Here is a 17,903-nt window from a genome sequence, read left to right on the forward strand (position 1 = left end):
ATGATTTGTAGCAGAAAATACAGGTTAATATATACTTGATGATTCTTAAGAGTAGAGTCTATATTTTAACTCGTTGGATTCCAGCATCTAAAACAATATTTAGCACATATAAGATAGTAATGGGCGGGGCACAGTGGCTCATGCCTGTAATTCCAGCACTTTGGGAGGCTGAGGTGGGAAGATCACCTGAGGTCAGGAGTTCGAGTTCAGCCTGGCCAACATGGTGAACCACCCCATCTCTACTAAAAATACAAAAAAAAAAAAAAAAAAAATGAGTTGGGCATGGTGGCATGTGCCTGTAATCCCAGCTACTCAGGAGGCTGAGGCAGGAGAATCACTTGAACCCAGGAGGCGGAGGTTGCAGTGAGCTGAGATCATGCCACTGCACTCCAGCCTGGGCAACAAGAGTGAAAACTCCATCTCAAAAAAAAAAAAAAAAAAAAGATACTCAGTAACGAAGCTGAGATACATAAAATAAATAATGATAAAACTGGAAGTGTTTCTCAGAGCCCCTGAACTGAATTACTGGCATTTAAGTAAGATATTATATTAGCAAATGTGTATGTGCTTGCATTTCCCCTTGATTTAAACAGTACATTTTTTCTACATGTCCTTAATAGTTTAAAATTAAAGTTCAGGGGAGAGGGCAAATTCCAGACATCTAGGACTTCTTGTGAGACATTTGATTCACTCATTTGCCTAGAGTTAAAATTCTCCAGCTAATATAGTGACAGACCCAGCTGGTCTCAGTGACAGTGACACCAGCGGAGAAAGGAGATGGCTAAGTAATTTCTAACATCAGAGATGTGCAGCAGTCTACATTAATCATATCCATTTGATTTTGATGCAAGGAAACATCAACCAAGAAATCTAAATAGATCCGACTCCGGAATTCAAATACATGGATTCTTACATTGCATATCTGGGGGAAATTGGGTAACTCCGCTCCTCCTCGGATAAATCTCTCAGCCATGAGAGACAGCAAGGCTGATTGGAAAGAACACCTTGAGTGGTGGTCTTTCTGATATTTGCTAGCTGTGTGACCTTAGGCAGGTCACTTAGCCTCCCTGAGTCTCAGTTTCTTTGCCTGTAGCATGGGAATAATTATATTAACCACAGATAACTGATGGGGATATCATAGATTATAAGCGGCTGAAGAATTAGTTGGTGTATACTATGTAAATAGTAAAGCATAAGACAGTGTAAGGATTCATTCAAAGAAGATTTATTAGCATTGCTATCGGCCAAGTATTAAGCTATGAGGATACAGAAGGTTAACTATGGAAAGTGAACTTTGTAATGATAGAGGCTGAAACCTGTTGGAAACATTGGCTCAAAGGAAAACAGGCCTGTAGACCTTCTAACAGACCAACAGAGCAATTTCCTATGATGAGAGGGGTGGAGTAGATACTTTCTGCCCTGGATATATACTCAGCCTCTAGAAACTCAAGGAGTGAAATGGATTTCTTTGAGTCATAAAGGGGGTGTGTGTGTGTGTGTGTGTCAGTATCACAGTGACCTGAAACCAGAACATCTTGAGTTGTCAGCTACATCTTAGGAGAACAGTGGCAGCTGCTGCTGGAAGAGGCTGAGGAAGGAGGGATACTGTTCAAGTACGTAGGCACAGGCAGCTAGGCCAGGAAGGAGGGAGGCCCAGAGGTGGAAATTAAGTATTGGGGATGTGGGTGGGGGTAGGGAGTTATATGAAAGACAGAGAATGTGAGGTACTATACCATATCCTGATTTAGCATATCTGGATTTATATGCTTATAAATTTATATTTATAGAATGTCTGGGGTAGATTTCAATTCTATATTTTAAAAAATACCTTCAGGAATATTGCATAAGGCTATGCTTAATAATTTGTCCCAAAGTTAAATAAGGAGTGACCAAGGAGTGTGTCATGAATCTCAGACCCCTCAGGCTGGAATTTCTATCCATTTCCTAGTGGACTTTGATATACATGCTAAGATGAGGAGAACCTCATGGTCTCCTGTATCAAAATTGACAGCCTGGGATTCAGACCTTGGAAGCTCTCATCGCAGATGCAGATGGCGCCGGTCGTGCAGTATCCGTGCCCGCTGCAGAGCTTGGGGCAAGCCTCTCCAATGTACACGTGGTCAATTGCCCAGCTTTGCTTCTCAGTTTCTTCTCCCTTCTGGATCCAGCGGAACTGTGTCGCACTGAAAGAACCACAGAGAGCAGAAGGGGTTCAGTAGGTTGTTACTTCCATGGCTGCATCCTGCCTCCAGCCTCTCTGGGAGAGGGGACTATTTATGAGAAAAGGGCTTCCCAAATGTCTTCCTGAAGCACCCTGCTGGCAGAGGTGAGAGAACTTGTATTTCTCAGACTCGGGGAGTATAACCCAAAATGCCATTCTGGAAACTTGTATCTTCTCTGAAAATTTCATGTGAATTTCCTATTCTAGTCCATAATAAATCTGTGTTCATTTTTCCTATAAAGGTATATCATTTTCCAAATCTTTGAGTAAACCAAATCTGCTCTAGGAAGATTGCACTCCATTGTATTTGTCCTGCAGCTTTGTGTAACCTGTCAGCCCTACACACCCAACTGGTATTTGTATCTGGATGAGAAGCACAGCCTTTAGGAGGGCAGAACACTGGGGCAAAACTGGTGCCAATGCCAGTCTTGGATTAGGGTCTGTCATTCAGGGCCTGTGATTGAGTTTGGTACATGCTATGGTATTAAGTCAAAGGAAATCTGAGATCTCTGAGTCATTTACAGACAAACTCCAATTTCCCCTGGGACATGCAGTTGCCATTTGGGGGCATGGGTTGGTGACAGGAGGGAAAGAAGATGGGAGAGAGCACCAGGGCTGCATGTAAAGCTCTGGCTCACACTGTCAGTTGTTTTCAGCTCACTGCATGAACTCTGTAGAGAGGCCAGATAATTTCACAAAGTTTACCTTAATTTGCAACCTACCTGGAGGAGACATGGTCAGGCAGCTGGATGGTGATTCTTTTCCAGCTTGAGCTGTTGACAGAGTTGTAGATGGTGGCTTCATGGAACTGGAAAGGGGAGCAGCCAATGCTGTTAGAAGAGGAAGGAAGGCACTGGGTCTGTACAAGTTGCCAGGAATCTGATCTGCAGAAACCAGAAGGCTTTGTTAGACAAATTGTAAGAGAAACATATAATCTGTCTAATGTCAAGGTAATGCTTTGTGGTCAGGTTAAATTAAAATACTTGTATATGAGTTTCCTGTTTTCTATATACATTTATAATTACAGATTATAAAAAAATTAAAATATTTTCAGAAATATTCTGACTCTTTAAAAGCACACGGACAACAGAATAAAATAACAGCATGCATAGCAATGAATTCTGGTGGATTCTTCCTACTGACATTGTTACTAGAAATATACCTGGAGTTGACTGACAAAATTGTCCGTCTCCTCAAACTTAATGTAATTAGTGTTTAAAGGTGATAGTGGGAGGGTTATTAACCCTAATAAGGTAACTGAACTATGTCAGACTTTTATTCAATACTGTTAATATGCTTTAGAAGAGGTGACTCTGGCTGATGCATATTCAGATCATTCAAAGTTTTTGTTAGAGGTAGCTGAAAATGAGTAACATGAATAAGAGAGTTCCACTCTGAGGTCAAATGTAGTGCTTTGCTTATTTTGATAAAATTTAAAATACAAAGTTTCTTGGTGGCAGCCTTGTATGAAAATTGATTTTTTTTTGGTTTGAAGGAAAATTTTGAAAATAAGACATATGTATACATTTTGTACAAGTGAAATTTATATAAAAATATGCATGAACTGCCACTTTTAGGATATAAGGTTATTCCTCTGTAAGCAACTGCCTTAACCTGTAATTCCCAGCACTCTGGGAGGCCGAGGCAGGCGGATCACCTGAGGTCAGGAGTTCAAGACCAGCCTGACCAACATGGAGAAACCCTGTCTCTACTAAAAATACAAAATTAGCTGGGTGTGGTGGCACATGCCTGTAATCCCACCTACTCAGGAGGCTGAGGCAGGAGAATCGCTTGAACCCAGGAGGCAGAGGTTGCGGTGAGCTGAGATCCCGCCACTGCACTCCAGCCTGGGCAACAAGTGCGAAACTCTCTCTCTCTCTCTCACACACACACACACACACACACACACACACACACACTCATATTCTCACGACAACCATTTGGATTGGGTATTCAAGTTTGGAGATAATGTTAAAAATTATTTTACAAACCTTGCATCCTTAGTGTATTCCAACATTACAGAATGAAGGTCACCGCAAGAAGTGGCTTCACAACCCACCACAATCTAAAACAAATGTAAAACAATCAATACACAGGTAAGATTAGATGATATTGAATCCCATTAATTAAAAATCGCATCCCGCCATTTATTACTCTGACAGGTAATATTCAGAGAAGCTTTTACAGAGCAGCCTGCTGGGATACCAAGAATACATTCTTTTGGATTCTGTTATAGACGTTCAATTTTGCATGGAGATGAAAATTAAGGTTTTAAAAGTTACATTTCTATTCACTAAATTAGTATAATGCATTAATCACAGATCTGGGTAAGATAAATTGGCCAAAAAGAAAGTAACATTAGCCGAATTTATAGACAGAAACTGAAAGTATCACTGATTCAAAACATTTTCATTGATAGCCTAACTTTCTTGATTGTTACTATTAAATTTTTATTTGGAATTAAAATCAACAATTGTAATTAATATTTGTTCTTGGGGTTTTCTGTATTTCTGTATGAATGAAAGCTTTCCATATTATATGCAATTAAATGTTTGAATCAGTAATACATAAATGCTATAAAAATTTGGTGATTCAAATTTAAGTCCTAATCATCTATTTAATCAAGTCCTATTTCAGCACTGATAACTAGGGAAGGTTAGTGCTAAAAATTTCAGGCCATACAGTCATGAATAAAACAACTCTAAATTCAGAGAGAGAATAAGAAGCATAATGATAGTGGGAATCATAAAAGACACAAATATAATGCTGTGGTGCTTCAAAGGAGATAGCATTTGATTAAATGGATTAGAAAATAATCAGATAGGGTACATGCAAGCTGCCCCTGAAGACTGGGAAGAGTGTGAGAGGTAGAAATAGGAAAAAGATATTTAGGTGAAAGAAACAGTGTGAGTGAAGACAAAGTAGGGAATCATGGTGGCACATCCAGAGCACAGCATATAGCATGTTTTGGTCCAAGTATAGCGTATATGAAATATTCAGAGATGAGGTTAGAATGGTCGGTTGAATTTGATAGACCAGAAGCTGTAGCCTAAGGTGTTTGACCTTAATTTGATAAGTGGGAGAGTCATTAAAGGTTTCTGAGCAGTGGAATAATGTGCTGCTTAGAGCTATGCTTTATAAAGATCAATCTGACTGTGATGTCAAAGACACAGGAGTGGAGAGAGACTGGGAGTGAAAAGAGTACTTAGTCAACTATTGATTTAGTTAGGGCCAGAACAGAGGTGGTGATAGTGCAAACAGAGAAGATTGGATGGATACCAGGAACATTGGAAAGTAGAATTCAAAGGATGCAATCACTAGATATGATTAGATATGAAAAGTGAAAAATCAAAGCATAGTCGAACATTTCAAGTTGGTTACTAGGTGAATGGTGGTGCCATCGAGAGAAACAGGAAAATCAGAAAGAGGAGTTGGTATGGTGAGGGAAGATATTAAGTGCACTGTTAGACACATTCAGTTGAGGTGCCAATGTGCACAAAGGTGTAGACGTGTAGGGGCTATTACAAATATTGAATTAATTGTTAGCCAGTCAACATTGGATGTGCAGATTTGAAATTTGCTCTTCAAGATATGATTCTTGAAGCTAGATGATTGGATACAATTCCTGATGGTGAGAAGGTCTATGGAGAGAGAAGAAAGTTGATACATACTGAGAAATGCTGACATTTAGAGGGCTAAGGGGAGAAAAGCCATAAGAAGATAGTAGATATCAAAGAGGTAAAAGGAGAACCAGCAGAGAACCTAGAAGCCTAGGGGAAAGATAATTCCACAGGTTGAAGAGGGCGAGAATAACAGTGTCAGATGGTGTAGAGAGGAAAGGGAAGATGGGGATACGCAAAAGCTGTTGACATTGGGTACAGTAAGACTCTGGTGACTTTCAAGTATGTAGTTTTAGTGATACTTTACTGAATTTTTGAGGATAAACTCCCTGTTTTTCCTAAGGAAATTGCCTTGGTTAGAGAAAGAGAGACCCAGTCTCTTCAGTGCAGTGACTTCTGTTACAGAAGTAACAAAAGAGGAGGCTCCAATCAACTCAATCAAATATAATGCCTTTGATCTGGGCCACAACGTTAACGTGGTAGAGGGAAAATCTTCACTCTTAAGGAACACGGCTTAGAAACAGAGGAAGTATAACACTTCTTCATATCACTAAGTTAAGACTAGTCCTGAAGGAATAGTAGCATTTGGGGAGCTTGCCTTACCCTCCAGTCTCTGAAGGGGAGTTTAACATAGAGCTGAGGCAAAAAGCAAATACATTTTTATTTCTGCTAATAAAGATTTTCACTATTAACTGTCATTGTAGTATATCAAAAAAGGGTATTAGAATAACTGATGTCTTTAAAATGACCTAGTTATACAATGCATTTCTGTAATGGCTTTGTGTGTGTGGGATAGGGTCTTGTTCTGTTGCCCTAGCTGGAGTGCAGTGGTGGGATCATAGCTCACTGTAACCTCCAACCCCTGGGCTCGAGTGATTCTTGTGCCTAGCTTCCTGAGCAGCTAGGACTACAGGTACATGCCACCATGCCCAGCTATTTTTTTTTTTTTTGTAGAGACAGCGGTCTTGCTATGTTTCCCAGGCTGGTCTTGAACTCTTGGCCTCAGAGATCCTTCCTCCTTGGCCTCCCAAAGTGCTGGGATTACAGGTGTTTGCAATAGAGATATATCAATTGATATTGCTTTGCCTTTCTCTGAGTGTCTATTAATTATTTATATCTTCACTTACATCCTATATGAATCAAGTATTCAGTTTAAAATATTTGAGAGTTCTCCTTAATTATTTGAGGATTTAGGAAGTTCCAACAAGACTAATGTCATATAGGCATATGAAATGAGAGACATAAGAAAATAGAAAGATATACTGAAAAAAAAGATGGAGAAAAAATGGCTCGATGCACATAATAGGCATGGAGTAAGAGAAAGAGGCAGAGAGAGAGAGAGATGATAGAGGAAGCGAAGGGAGAGAGCGAGAATTGTGCAACATAAAAAGGAGATAGTGTTACAGAGAGCTAGAAGTAGGCAGTCTCCTATTTGAGCTTTTAATTTACAAGGTTAGGGAGACTGAAATCCAGATTACATATATAAGATGGAATATATTCAGTTGGTGTAAAAGTAATTGCAGTATTTGCCATTAAAATGAATGGCATTAAAAGTAATTTTTTTTTTTTTTTTTTTTGGAGACACAGTCTCGTTCTGTCACCCAGAGTGCAGTGGTATGATCTCGGTTCACTGTAACCTCTGCCTCTCAGGTTTCAGCGATTATTATTTCTCAGCCTCCCGAGTAGCTGGGATTACAGGTGTGTACTACCATGACCGGCTAATTTTATTTTATTTTATTTATTTTTTTTTGTAGAGACAAGGTTTTGCCATGTTGGCCAGGCTACTCTGGAGCTCCTGGCCTCTTGGCCTCAAGTGATCCTCCCGCCCCAGCCTCCCAAAGTGCTGGAATTATAGGCGTGAGCCACCGCACTCAGCCTGCAATTACTTTTGCACCAGCCTAATAGTTACATTTCTTGCTGTGTCCCAACATTTTCAGGGATTTCATCTATCCTCAAAAAATCATACTTGAATAAAGGTCTTTGCAAAAGATGACCTCTTTTATTCATAAGATAAAGTCTCTTTTAATGAATAATATCAGTCATTTCCTTAAAGTTGTCTGAATAAACATTCTCCCCCGGGCCCCAAATGCAATGCTACTTTCTGTTTTAAAGAGTCACTTTTCCTTACTTTAAACTGCATCATGTATCCTGGCTGTATAATGAGTTCTCGGGAGGAGAGAGCATTGTGAGTCTTGTCCTTCTTTTTATTTGGCCAATAGAGGTGGAAGGATGGATTGCCACAAAATCCTGCTGTTCTTACAGCATTAGGGTAAAAACTCCAGTTTTCTTCATGGGAAGTGCCTTCTGTTAAGGAAAATTGGAAGCAATATGGCATGTTATTCTCTTGAGGAAAATTGGAAGCAATATGGCGTATTATTCTCTTGAACTGATTGATTTATTGTTGAATTCTTTAAATTTTTATACTCTACTAGCTTTCTGCTTACACTTTAGGATTTTTATTGTATTTAACTGGGATAATGCATAAATCCAACATGAGAAATCAAACTTAGACAAGACTATTAAATGGTAGTATAATGATTACCGTACTTTTAAAATGTAATTGCTAGTCTAGGTAACTTAGCACTGAAAAGTTCTTGATACACTTCGTCAGCCAGTGCATTAAGTATTTCTGTGACACATTAATCACTAAAGAAACAAATTATTTGGGAGTATTGAAATTTCAAATTATATTTAAAGCCAGACATTGTGCCTTTAACAGGATTTATTGAGTTCTCAGTGGACATTTCAACAGGCAGCCAACTTTGAAGATTTATAAACCATTGGGCAAAATAACAGCTAACATTTGTTGAGCAGGAGTATGGGCTAGGCATTCTTATAAATGCTTTTCATGTGCTAATGTATCTGAAGACATAAGCAGAAAAATGGCTCACAGGAAAGAAAATTGTTCAATGTCTTGTTTCTTACCATCATCAAAAGTGTCCACCAATTGGCTGGGATTGATTTCTGCTCCACCAATCAAAATATTGTCCAGTGCCCACTGAGCACGCTCCACCCCAGAGACCACAATTCCATTGCTGATCACAAAAGGCTGCCACCAACGAAGTCGAGTTGTGTTGGTAAGTGCATCTTCAGGAAGAAGTATGTAGTCATGTCTAACAGAAATGTATTTCTGGTAATCCATCTCATGGAGCAAAGTCCAGGTAATTCCTATAACAACAAATATACCAATATATCTAGAATCTCCTGCCTCCTGATAAACCACCAGTATGCTTCAGATACTGTGAACTTCCCAAAGAAATTTTCAACCAGCAAATGACAACTGATTTTGCTGACTTTGATGTTAGGTAATCACTACTTATAAATACTGTTTCTGTATGAGGCTAATGATATGAGGGGAAGGGTATTTCGAAAGAGTTGGCCAAAATAAAAACACTGAAGTAAAAATTAGTTATGTTTTGCTTTTAAAATTTAGTTCTAAATTCTTATTTCTCACAAATAATGAGATATACCTATGTTTTACATGTTTTTGGCAATAGCTTTCAGTATTAAAATAGTTATTGTAATTTTATGCAATTTTGTAATTATTTGGACTGGTATAAAGTTTATCTCTTCTTGCTTGATAAGATTGCAGGTGGGATGTTTAGTTACTTAAGAAAACATCCTTCAAATACCTTAAAATACTTCAGGGTCATCTGTTAATCAGCTAGTTATTAAGAATGATATCTATCTGCTAAAGTAGATTTTTCTAAAGACACCATGGTATTACTGGTCTCATTTTAGCTACTTCAAAATAAAACAGAATTCTATTAAAATATTCTATGACAAACTCACAAAATCAGACTTTTTTTCACAATTTTTAAAGATTTCTATAGATTCTCTATAGCATTTACTACATGTTTACACATAAGCTTTTAAAAATGCTTTAAAGTTTTAAAAATGATCTTTTACTTGGAAATCATACAAAATGCATTTCTTAATTGTATCACTCAAGCTTCAGTAAAGCACAGAGGTTGTTTATTCATAAAGTTTGGACTTTATTTTTTAATGTGGTTTCTCTCTTGTCCCCTTTTTGCGTAACACAGAAGTCACTTGTACGGTACATGTAATACAAACAAAATATGTAGCTTTTTCTTTGTGAGTTTCACAATTGAAACTGAAGTCAGCAAAGCTTTGTAGAGACTTTTCTGAGGGTGTTGGATGGAATTTGGGAATCTGCTCCAAGGTGTGGTTTTCACCCCTGACACGTGCCTCCATCGGTAGAGTAGTCCAACAGCACGCCTTCCTTCCGGCAGATGGGACGATGGCAAGAGGTCATGTTGTTCTCACTCCCAATGCGCCCCCAGTATTGCAGAAACCTGAATGCAAGCACATTTTATGCATCAGAATAATTCATTAGAACAAATACTCAAGTCCTGGATAATTTCTTCCATACAAGTGTTCCTTGCTTTGGGACCAATTTGCTATGTTGCAATAGAAATAACAAAAAATTGACTTACTTTGCACCTCGAAGATCCAAATCTTGTGTAATTGCTTGTCTCACAGTAGATCCCCCAAAATAGAGTGCAGTGTCCTCAGCAAGAATTCCACACTCAGTGCAAGTACTTCCACCTTCTAAGGACATCCATAAGTCAGGTTTGATTTCTTCACTGTCAAAGCGTTCCTTCAGGAAAGTCTGGAAAAAACATAAGCCAGATGTGGTCAAAAAAACAACTTCAGATAACTATGGAATATTTAAGACAATACAGAGTGATATCTTGGACTTAAAAAAAATAGAGCTGATTTCAAATGCTTTTCAAAGATGTTCAAAAAAACAACAGGCTATTTCCACAATGTTCTTTTCTGTCATATATTGAAAATCATTTAAACTGCCCAAATAATGTTTAATAATTGAAATTTAAAATAACTGTAAAGTTGACTATATCAATTTTTTTTTTTTTTTTTGAGACAGTCTTGCTCTGTCACTTGGGCTGGAGTGCAGTGGCACAGTTTCGGCTCATTGCAGCCTCTGCCTCCCGGGTTCAAGCTATTCTCATGCCTCAGCCTCCTGAGTAGCTGGGATTACAGGTGTGTGCCACCATACCTGGCTATTTTTTGTATTTTTAGTAGAGATGGGGTTTCACCATGTTGGCTAGGCTGGTCTCGAACTGCTGACCTCAAGTGATCTGCCCACCTCCGTCTCCCAGAGTGCTGCAATTACAGGTGTGAGCCACCATGCCTGGCCATATTATAGTAACACTTCTATTTGTAAAAAGTTATTTAAGCATATACCCCCAAATATGTATATTTGTTTATATAGTATATAAAAGTATTATTGTATTATGAAACATGCCAAAAAAAAGAAAAAAAGGAAATTTGAAAGCAATAAGATAAAATATAAACATGCAATCCAGCACTTTCCCACCAACATTCCCCAATAGATTGTCCTGGTGTGTGTGCCCTCACTTTGGAGACTGCCTGAGGCAGCCAAGATCCTTCAGCTCTAGCACAGAGTGAACCCTGGAAGGTCTATATGGTTAGGCAGGGACACTTGAAATCAAATCTCTCTATATAAAGTCAAAAGAAAGTAAACCTTAGAAGGCAGTTTGAAAGATGTTTCACCTGTTTATCAGGGCCAAGTTGTAGGGCGACAAGTACTCAAAATCTAGAATAAAATATTTTTTCCCTGGGTCTCCAGTTTATCCTTTTAACTGAGAATGATTGACAACCAGGAAATCTATTTTTTAGAGAGTGTACATAGTATAAAGGTTCGTGGCTACATTTTATGTAAAATTTACTTATCTCCTCACAGTCAAGGTCTTAATTTCCCCATTCATTCTGTCCACAGTACTTTCATTTTATCCATAATGCAGATTTGTATTAGGTAGAGACACATTTTTTCTTGTTTAAAATGATGAAAAGATATCATAAAGGCAATTTGTTCTAGTTGCAGTTGCAATAGCTGTATACAGAAAAACCTGTATTTTTTCATTTAAGGAGCGTTCTATCTTACTGTGTAGTTAAAATGATTTAAACAGTTTCTTAAACTTAGAAGATAATTCTATAGTTAAAGATATACAGTCAAATGTCAGTCTGACGTCATCCCACTAATGGATAGCAAATGAATACGTTTTATAACTGAAGGTTTGTAAGAAAACAAGTGTTAGAAGAAATGCGTGGTTAACCACATAAACTATCATTAGAAGATTTTAATCAGGGTTTATAGTTTTATAGATTTGTACAATTTCTTATCCAACTGAGGAATACTAATAAAATTTGAGTGCTCATGAAAGAAATTAGATTTTCAAAAGTTTATTAATTATCTGTGGTATATAAAGCTATGTTTTCCCTGTGGTAACCTCATTTGTTAATAATGTACTTACACCTTCAGACACAAATGAGCATTGTTCCAATTTTATTTAAAAAATGTTCAATTCCATAGTTGAAGTATTAGAACAAACACAAATGACAGAACAGATTTGGTTTACATTGTTGCCTTTCATATGTTGGATTTCAATCACTAGGAATTTTGCTTTTATTAGCCGAGTCATTTATCTATTATTGTAATGACAAATGCACTATGTTTATTCACAGAATTAGAGTACATATATGGCAACTGTGTTGGGTAACTATTTGCTTTGCATATTAAATAATGATGTAACAGCTAAAGCTTTCAAAAATGACCTCTCCATTCTTAATACACAACCCCATTTCAGTAATCAACAAATCAGAACATAGAATTTTCTAAACAAAAATTCAGGTACTGTTTAGGCCTTTTTGAAAATTTGGTCTTTTGTGATAATGTATATTATCTGCTTTATTTCGTAACAACAGTAACAATAATATCCTCCTTCAAATAGTGCATCAGTTGAAAAAGTGAAGTAAAAAAGGCTTAATATTGACTTTATAAAGAGTCTGCTTAAGAAAAAAAAAAAAAACCCAGAGTATTTATCATTTGTAATCCGTACAGTCTGGCTCATTTTATGAATTGGATAAACTGTACTAGAACTTGATCCTAATATTCTTGTACTTAGGAAGCATTTTTAAAGTTTCTATTCAAATGATTTTATTTCCTGGGGGACCCAAAGGACATTGTTATAGATTATGTCTCATATATAAGTTGGTTCCTAGGCATGGCCCATGATGTGAGTAATGCTTCTGTCCAGGGCTTTACCCTTACCTTCAGAGTGTGGGTCAAGTAGCAGTTTGGCCCTGAGTATCCCGGATCACAGATGCACTGTTCCCTTAAGCAATCTCCATGGCCCCTGCAGTTGTCCAAGCATCCAGGGCCCAGGTAGAAATTATCGATTGCCCACTGCATGTCTGAGTACTTCTGATAGAACCTAAACCTCACTGGACTATTGACAATGCAAAAGCAAAGGAGTGAAAAACAAAAGTTAACTTTATTTAGGTCCATTGTCCTGCATGTGTATTCAGTACTCAAGAGAAAAAACATTTAAGACACTCTTACTAGATGAAACAGGTTAATAAAAAATGTTTTCTGAGCACTTTTATCTTTCTAGTAATGGAACTTTCAAGCTGGTTTTATTTAAATTTCAGAATATCGGGGCAAACTTGCACAACAAAGTTAAAATCAGTGGAATCTCTGTGTCCAGAAATAGAAATATTTAAATATACAAATCTGTAACTTTCATAAATCAGGTTTCTTCTGAACTGGAGTTCTGTGGTCATGACGCAATTTAGATTCACTAATTTCATTCCTGAAATTGTACAGAAGGTGAGTGACGCCTTTGACAAGAGCCTTGTCAGCATACACACAGCCCTCAGGCCGTTGGGAGGCAGCATTTTCTGAATTCCCTGAAGACAATCAATATTCTGAGTAACTGTGCTAATTACAAAACAATTTTGAAAGGCTTATATTAAAGGACATTTTCTCTGAGATTTTAATTTCATCTTTGTTCTTCTCTGTCTTCTGGGGGGAAAAACAAGCCTCATAATTATCCTTATATTAAAATATGCCATGCTGTTTTGGTTTAAAGAGTCCAAAGTACATGAAGGAACTTTCTGGGGTGATATAAATGTTCTGTACCATGTTTTATGTGGTGGTTACGTGGGTTGCACAACAGTAAAAACTCATTGATCTGAATAATTAAGATGTATGTATTTTACTGAATGTAAATTATACCTCATTATTACAAAAAGAGAATGGGAGGGGAAAATGAGTCTATGATAGACATTATGGTGGTTCCCCAGCATCCATTTCGCCCCAGATAATCCATGAAATGATCATCGTAATATCACTTTCCTAACTATTGAGTGGCTAATTGGTACCAATGGGATGCAAGGTGGTGCTTGTTCTGGCTGTTTCGGAACAAAAAGCAACTATCTTTCTTTCTCACTGGACATAAGTACGGAAGCATCCTGCCCAAGTTCTCTGGCTGCCATCTCATGTTCAGTAGCAAAACCAGCCTGAGAGAGCAGAGTATGGCGCCAGTGCTGTGGACAGCAGACATTCTCTTAAGAGAATAAGGCAGAACAGTGTCCCTGAAGACACCGTTCCACTTACAAATCAACCAACCCTAGAGTTCATTTATCTTTGGATTCATTCATTATAGATACAACAAATTTTGAGCTGGTTTTAATTGGGTTTTCTGTTCCTTGCAGCTGAAAGCATCCTGATTTAGTTCCTTAGTATGTTAATTGAATAAGCTCTTTAGATACATTCCAGAAAACCATGAGTGGTAATAATAATATCTATGGGACACTGGGAAATCTGTGTGTAAGCACTTTATTCAAAGGCTCTGTATGTTTCACAAGAAGATTCATTTAGTCAGACCATCTGATTAATACAGTTGAGGTGCACCTGTTATTTTCCTTTGTGTATCTTTCCCCCTACTTTTAAAGTAGAAGATAAATCTTTTGGAATTGCCTTAAATTAATATATCCACAGACTTTGCAGAGCAAGGTGTAATCACCTGTGCTCATCACTGGTCCAGGCTGATTACCTCTCACTGCAGGATCAGAACTTAATGCTTTGGTAAGAGGAAAATGGATCCTGTAAGTCACACTGGTAGAAATAGCATAATGAGTTAGGATTTGCTCCTGGCTCTGTCTATCATGGAATGATAAGGCAATAATGTGGAAAGTATGTAGTGCACAGCGGTCCACAGTCTACAAGGTTGAGAAGGTAGGATACACCTTTTCATCTGGCTCCAAGGCCATAATTATTGCTCTGTTCCCATTTGAGGTGTGGAAAATAGAAGAGTCTGCGAAAGCCCATTTTGCCAAGTCTGAGGATTACAAATTGAGGTCTGAAGTTAGCTCATCATGGAAGTTATGATGAAAAGTCACCAATTAAAGAACCTTTAGAGTTAGGGAGAAAGAAAGCACTTTTCCCACAAATACACATAATTTCAGGCTTGACAACAGTGTACCTAATGGGCTTCTGGATGCTTGGAACCAAGCTTTGTTTTGGTTTTCTACTTACTTTCCCACTAGGCTTTCAGGAAGTGGGTAGGTGATCCTTTTCCACCCTTTAGTTGGGAAGAATACAGATGGCTGAGAAACAGTTCCAGAGCATTTTGGGTCAGCAGGCAAGCACTGAGGGACCAGATAATTCCAGCTCACACCAAAGTCAGTAGAATACTGCACATGAATTTGATTCTGGGCAATCTTTTCAGACACCTTACATCCAACAGAGATCTAATAAACAGAAAAGCAAGATCAAGGTATTAAAACTATATGATTCTTCTCCAAGGACTTGGCAACAAAAAAGCTGCTGATCACTTGATACGCACGTTACCACATTCATCCTGTATTTTCAGATTCATTATTTGTTCTGCTAACGGACAGAGAAATGATTGCCCCAGGTGACAAATTATAGAAAGTGCCAAATATATTGTGTAGGGGGTTTGGAGAGAAACTTAGACCCCATGCTTCTGCCATGCTGGCTGAATGCCTTGGAAGGCCTGGGCTCACTCCTACAAACTGTTAGTTGTGCTAATGGTCTGGCACTTCTATTTGGCAGAATACTTAACCAAGAAGGACTGCTAACAGCTTTACCAATTTTACTATTTTATTGTATAATTTATGACTCTTAATATAACACTTTCAACTACAAGTAAGATGAAATAATAACTGAAGGTAGTTTAAACAAGGCACAGCACCCTTCATTGATGGTGATAGCCATGATGTGACATTGCTGTTATTACAGTGGGATTTAGGTAGACAGAATAAATTGGTTCACATAAAATCTTGGCCTAAATATTAGCCCAAGTTGATGTTGACATTAATGCTAATCATGCCTTTGTTTTCCTTTTTTTTTTTTTTTCTCCAGAAACATCCAAATGTTCTTGTGAAAAAAAAAAAAATACAAGTAGAGGCTGGGGGCCATGACTCACGCCTGTAATCCCAGCACTTTGGGAGGCCGAGGTGGGCGGATCACGAGGTCAGGAGTTCAAGGCCAGCCTGACCAACATGGTGAAACCCTGTCTCTACTAAAAATAAAAAATTAGTCGGGCATGGTGGTGTGCACCTGTAATCCCAGCTACTCAGGAGCCTGAGGCAGGAGAATTGCCTGAACCCGGGAGGCGGAGGTTGCAGTCAGCCAAGACTGTGCCACTGCACTCCAGCCTGGGCAACAGAGTGAGACTCCGTCTCAGAAAAAAAGGTCTTATTTAACCTAAATTTCTAAGTTATAGTTTGTATTTATGGAGAGATGGGTAAGAGGGAAAAAATGTAAAAATAACCATTATAGCTTTAATCTTCTCTTGATGAAACAAATTGCCTAAGTCATAATGATTTAACTCAGGGAGTTATAATCAGTATCCTACATTTTTATTGTTGATATTTTTATTAGTATTTCATCCCAAGCAGGAACACATTTACTCTTATAAAAGTTTCAATTTGAGAGAGAGCTGGCAAGATGGCCGAATAGGAATAGCTCCTGTCTGCAGCTCCCAGCAGGATCAATGCAGAAGGCTGGTGATTTTGGCATTTCCAACTGAGGTACCCGATTCATCTCATTGGGACTGGTTGGACAGTGGGTGCAGCCCACAGAGGATGAACTGAAGCAGGGTGGGGTGTTGCCCCACCCGGGAACTGCAAAGGGTCAGGGAATTTCCCTTTCCTAGCCAAGAGAAGCCGTGAGTGACTGTACCAGGAGGAACAGTGGACTCCGGCCCAGATACTGCGCTTTTCCCCACAGTCTTTGCAACTGGCAAACCAGGAGATTCCCTCCAGTGCCTGGCTTGGCGAGTCCCACCCCCACGGAGCCCAGCAAGGTAAGATTCACTGACTTGAAATTCTCACTGTTAGCACAGCAGTCTGAGGTCGAACTGGGATGCTCAAGCTTGGTGGGGGAAGGGGCATCCGCCATTACTGAGGCTTGAGTAGGCGGTTTTCCCTTCACCATGTAAACAGCCACCCAGAAGCCCACCTCAGCTCAGAAAGGCCAATTGCCTCTTTAGATTCTTCCTCTCTGGGCAGGGCATCTCTGGAAAAAAGGCAGCAGCGCCCAGTCAGGGACTTACAGATAAAACCTTCATCTCCCTGCGACAGAGCTCCTAGGGGAAGGGGTGCTGTGGGCACAGCTCAAGTAGACTTAAACATCCCTGCCTGACAGCTCTGAAGAGAGCAGCGGTTCTCCCAGTACAGCATTTGAGCTCTGATAAGGGACAGACTGCCTCCTCAAGTGAAACCCTGACTCCTGTGTATCCTGATTGGGAGACCCCTCCCAGTAAGGGCCGACAGACACCTCATACAGGACAACTCCGCTGACATCTGGCAGGTGCCCCTCTGGGATGAAGCTTCCAGAGGAAGGAACAGGCAGCAATCTTTGCTGTTCTGTAGCCTCTGTTGGTGATACCCAGGCAAACAGGGTCTGAAATGGACCTCCAGCAAACTCCAGCAGAGGGGCCTGACTGTCAGAAGGAAAACTAACAAACAGAAAGGAATAGTATCAATACCAGCAAAAAGGAGGTCCACTCATAAACCTCATCCAAAGGTCACCAGCATCAAAAGGTAGATAAATCCACGAAGATGGGGAGAAACCAGCACAAAAAGGCTGAAAATTCCAAAAGCCAAAATGTCTCTTCTCCAAAGGATCACAACTCCTCGCCAGTAAGGGAACAAAATGGGATGGAGAATGAGTTTGGTGAATTGAC

At 39.0% G+C, this 17,903-nt stretch overlaps 1 protein-coding gene across 2 annotated transcripts in view; it reads right to left on the reverse strand.

Moving 5' to 3' along the window:
* Positions 1 to 17,903, reverse strand: part of RELN (reelin) — a 520,317-nt gene that overhangs the window by 15,832 nt on the left and 486,582 nt on the right. For both annotated transcript variants that reach the window (XM_025380191.1, XM_025380192.1), the window contains exons 52-60: positions 15,227 to 15,441; positions 12,959 to 13,136; positions 10,299 to 10,474; positions 10,051 to 10,157; positions 8,767 to 9,009; positions 7,970 to 8,145; positions 4,213 to 4,286; positions 2,944 to 3,105; positions 2,026 to 2,183 (exon numbers count right to left, since the gene is read on the reverse strand). In XM_025380191.1, the coding sequence (XP_025235976.1) occupies positions 2,026 to 2,183; positions 2,944 to 3,105; positions 4,213 to 4,286; positions 7,970 to 8,145; positions 8,767 to 9,009; positions 10,051 to 10,157; positions 10,299 to 10,474; positions 12,959 to 13,136; positions 15,227 to 15,441 (1,489 nt within the window). The remainder of the gene's footprint in view (positions 1 to 2,025; positions 2,184 to 2,943; positions 3,106 to 4,212; positions 4,287 to 7,969; positions 8,146 to 8,766; positions 9,010 to 10,050; positions 10,158 to 10,298; positions 10,475 to 12,958; positions 13,137 to 15,226; positions 15,442 to 17,903) is intronic.

The sequence above is a fragment of the Theropithecus gelada genome, chromosome 3, assembly GCF_003255815.1.
Source record: "Theropithecus gelada isolate Dixy chromosome 3, Tgel_1.0, whole genome shotgun sequence".
Classification (NCBI taxonomy): Eukaryota; Metazoa; Chordata; class Mammalia; order Primates; family Cercopithecidae; genus Theropithecus; species Theropithecus gelada.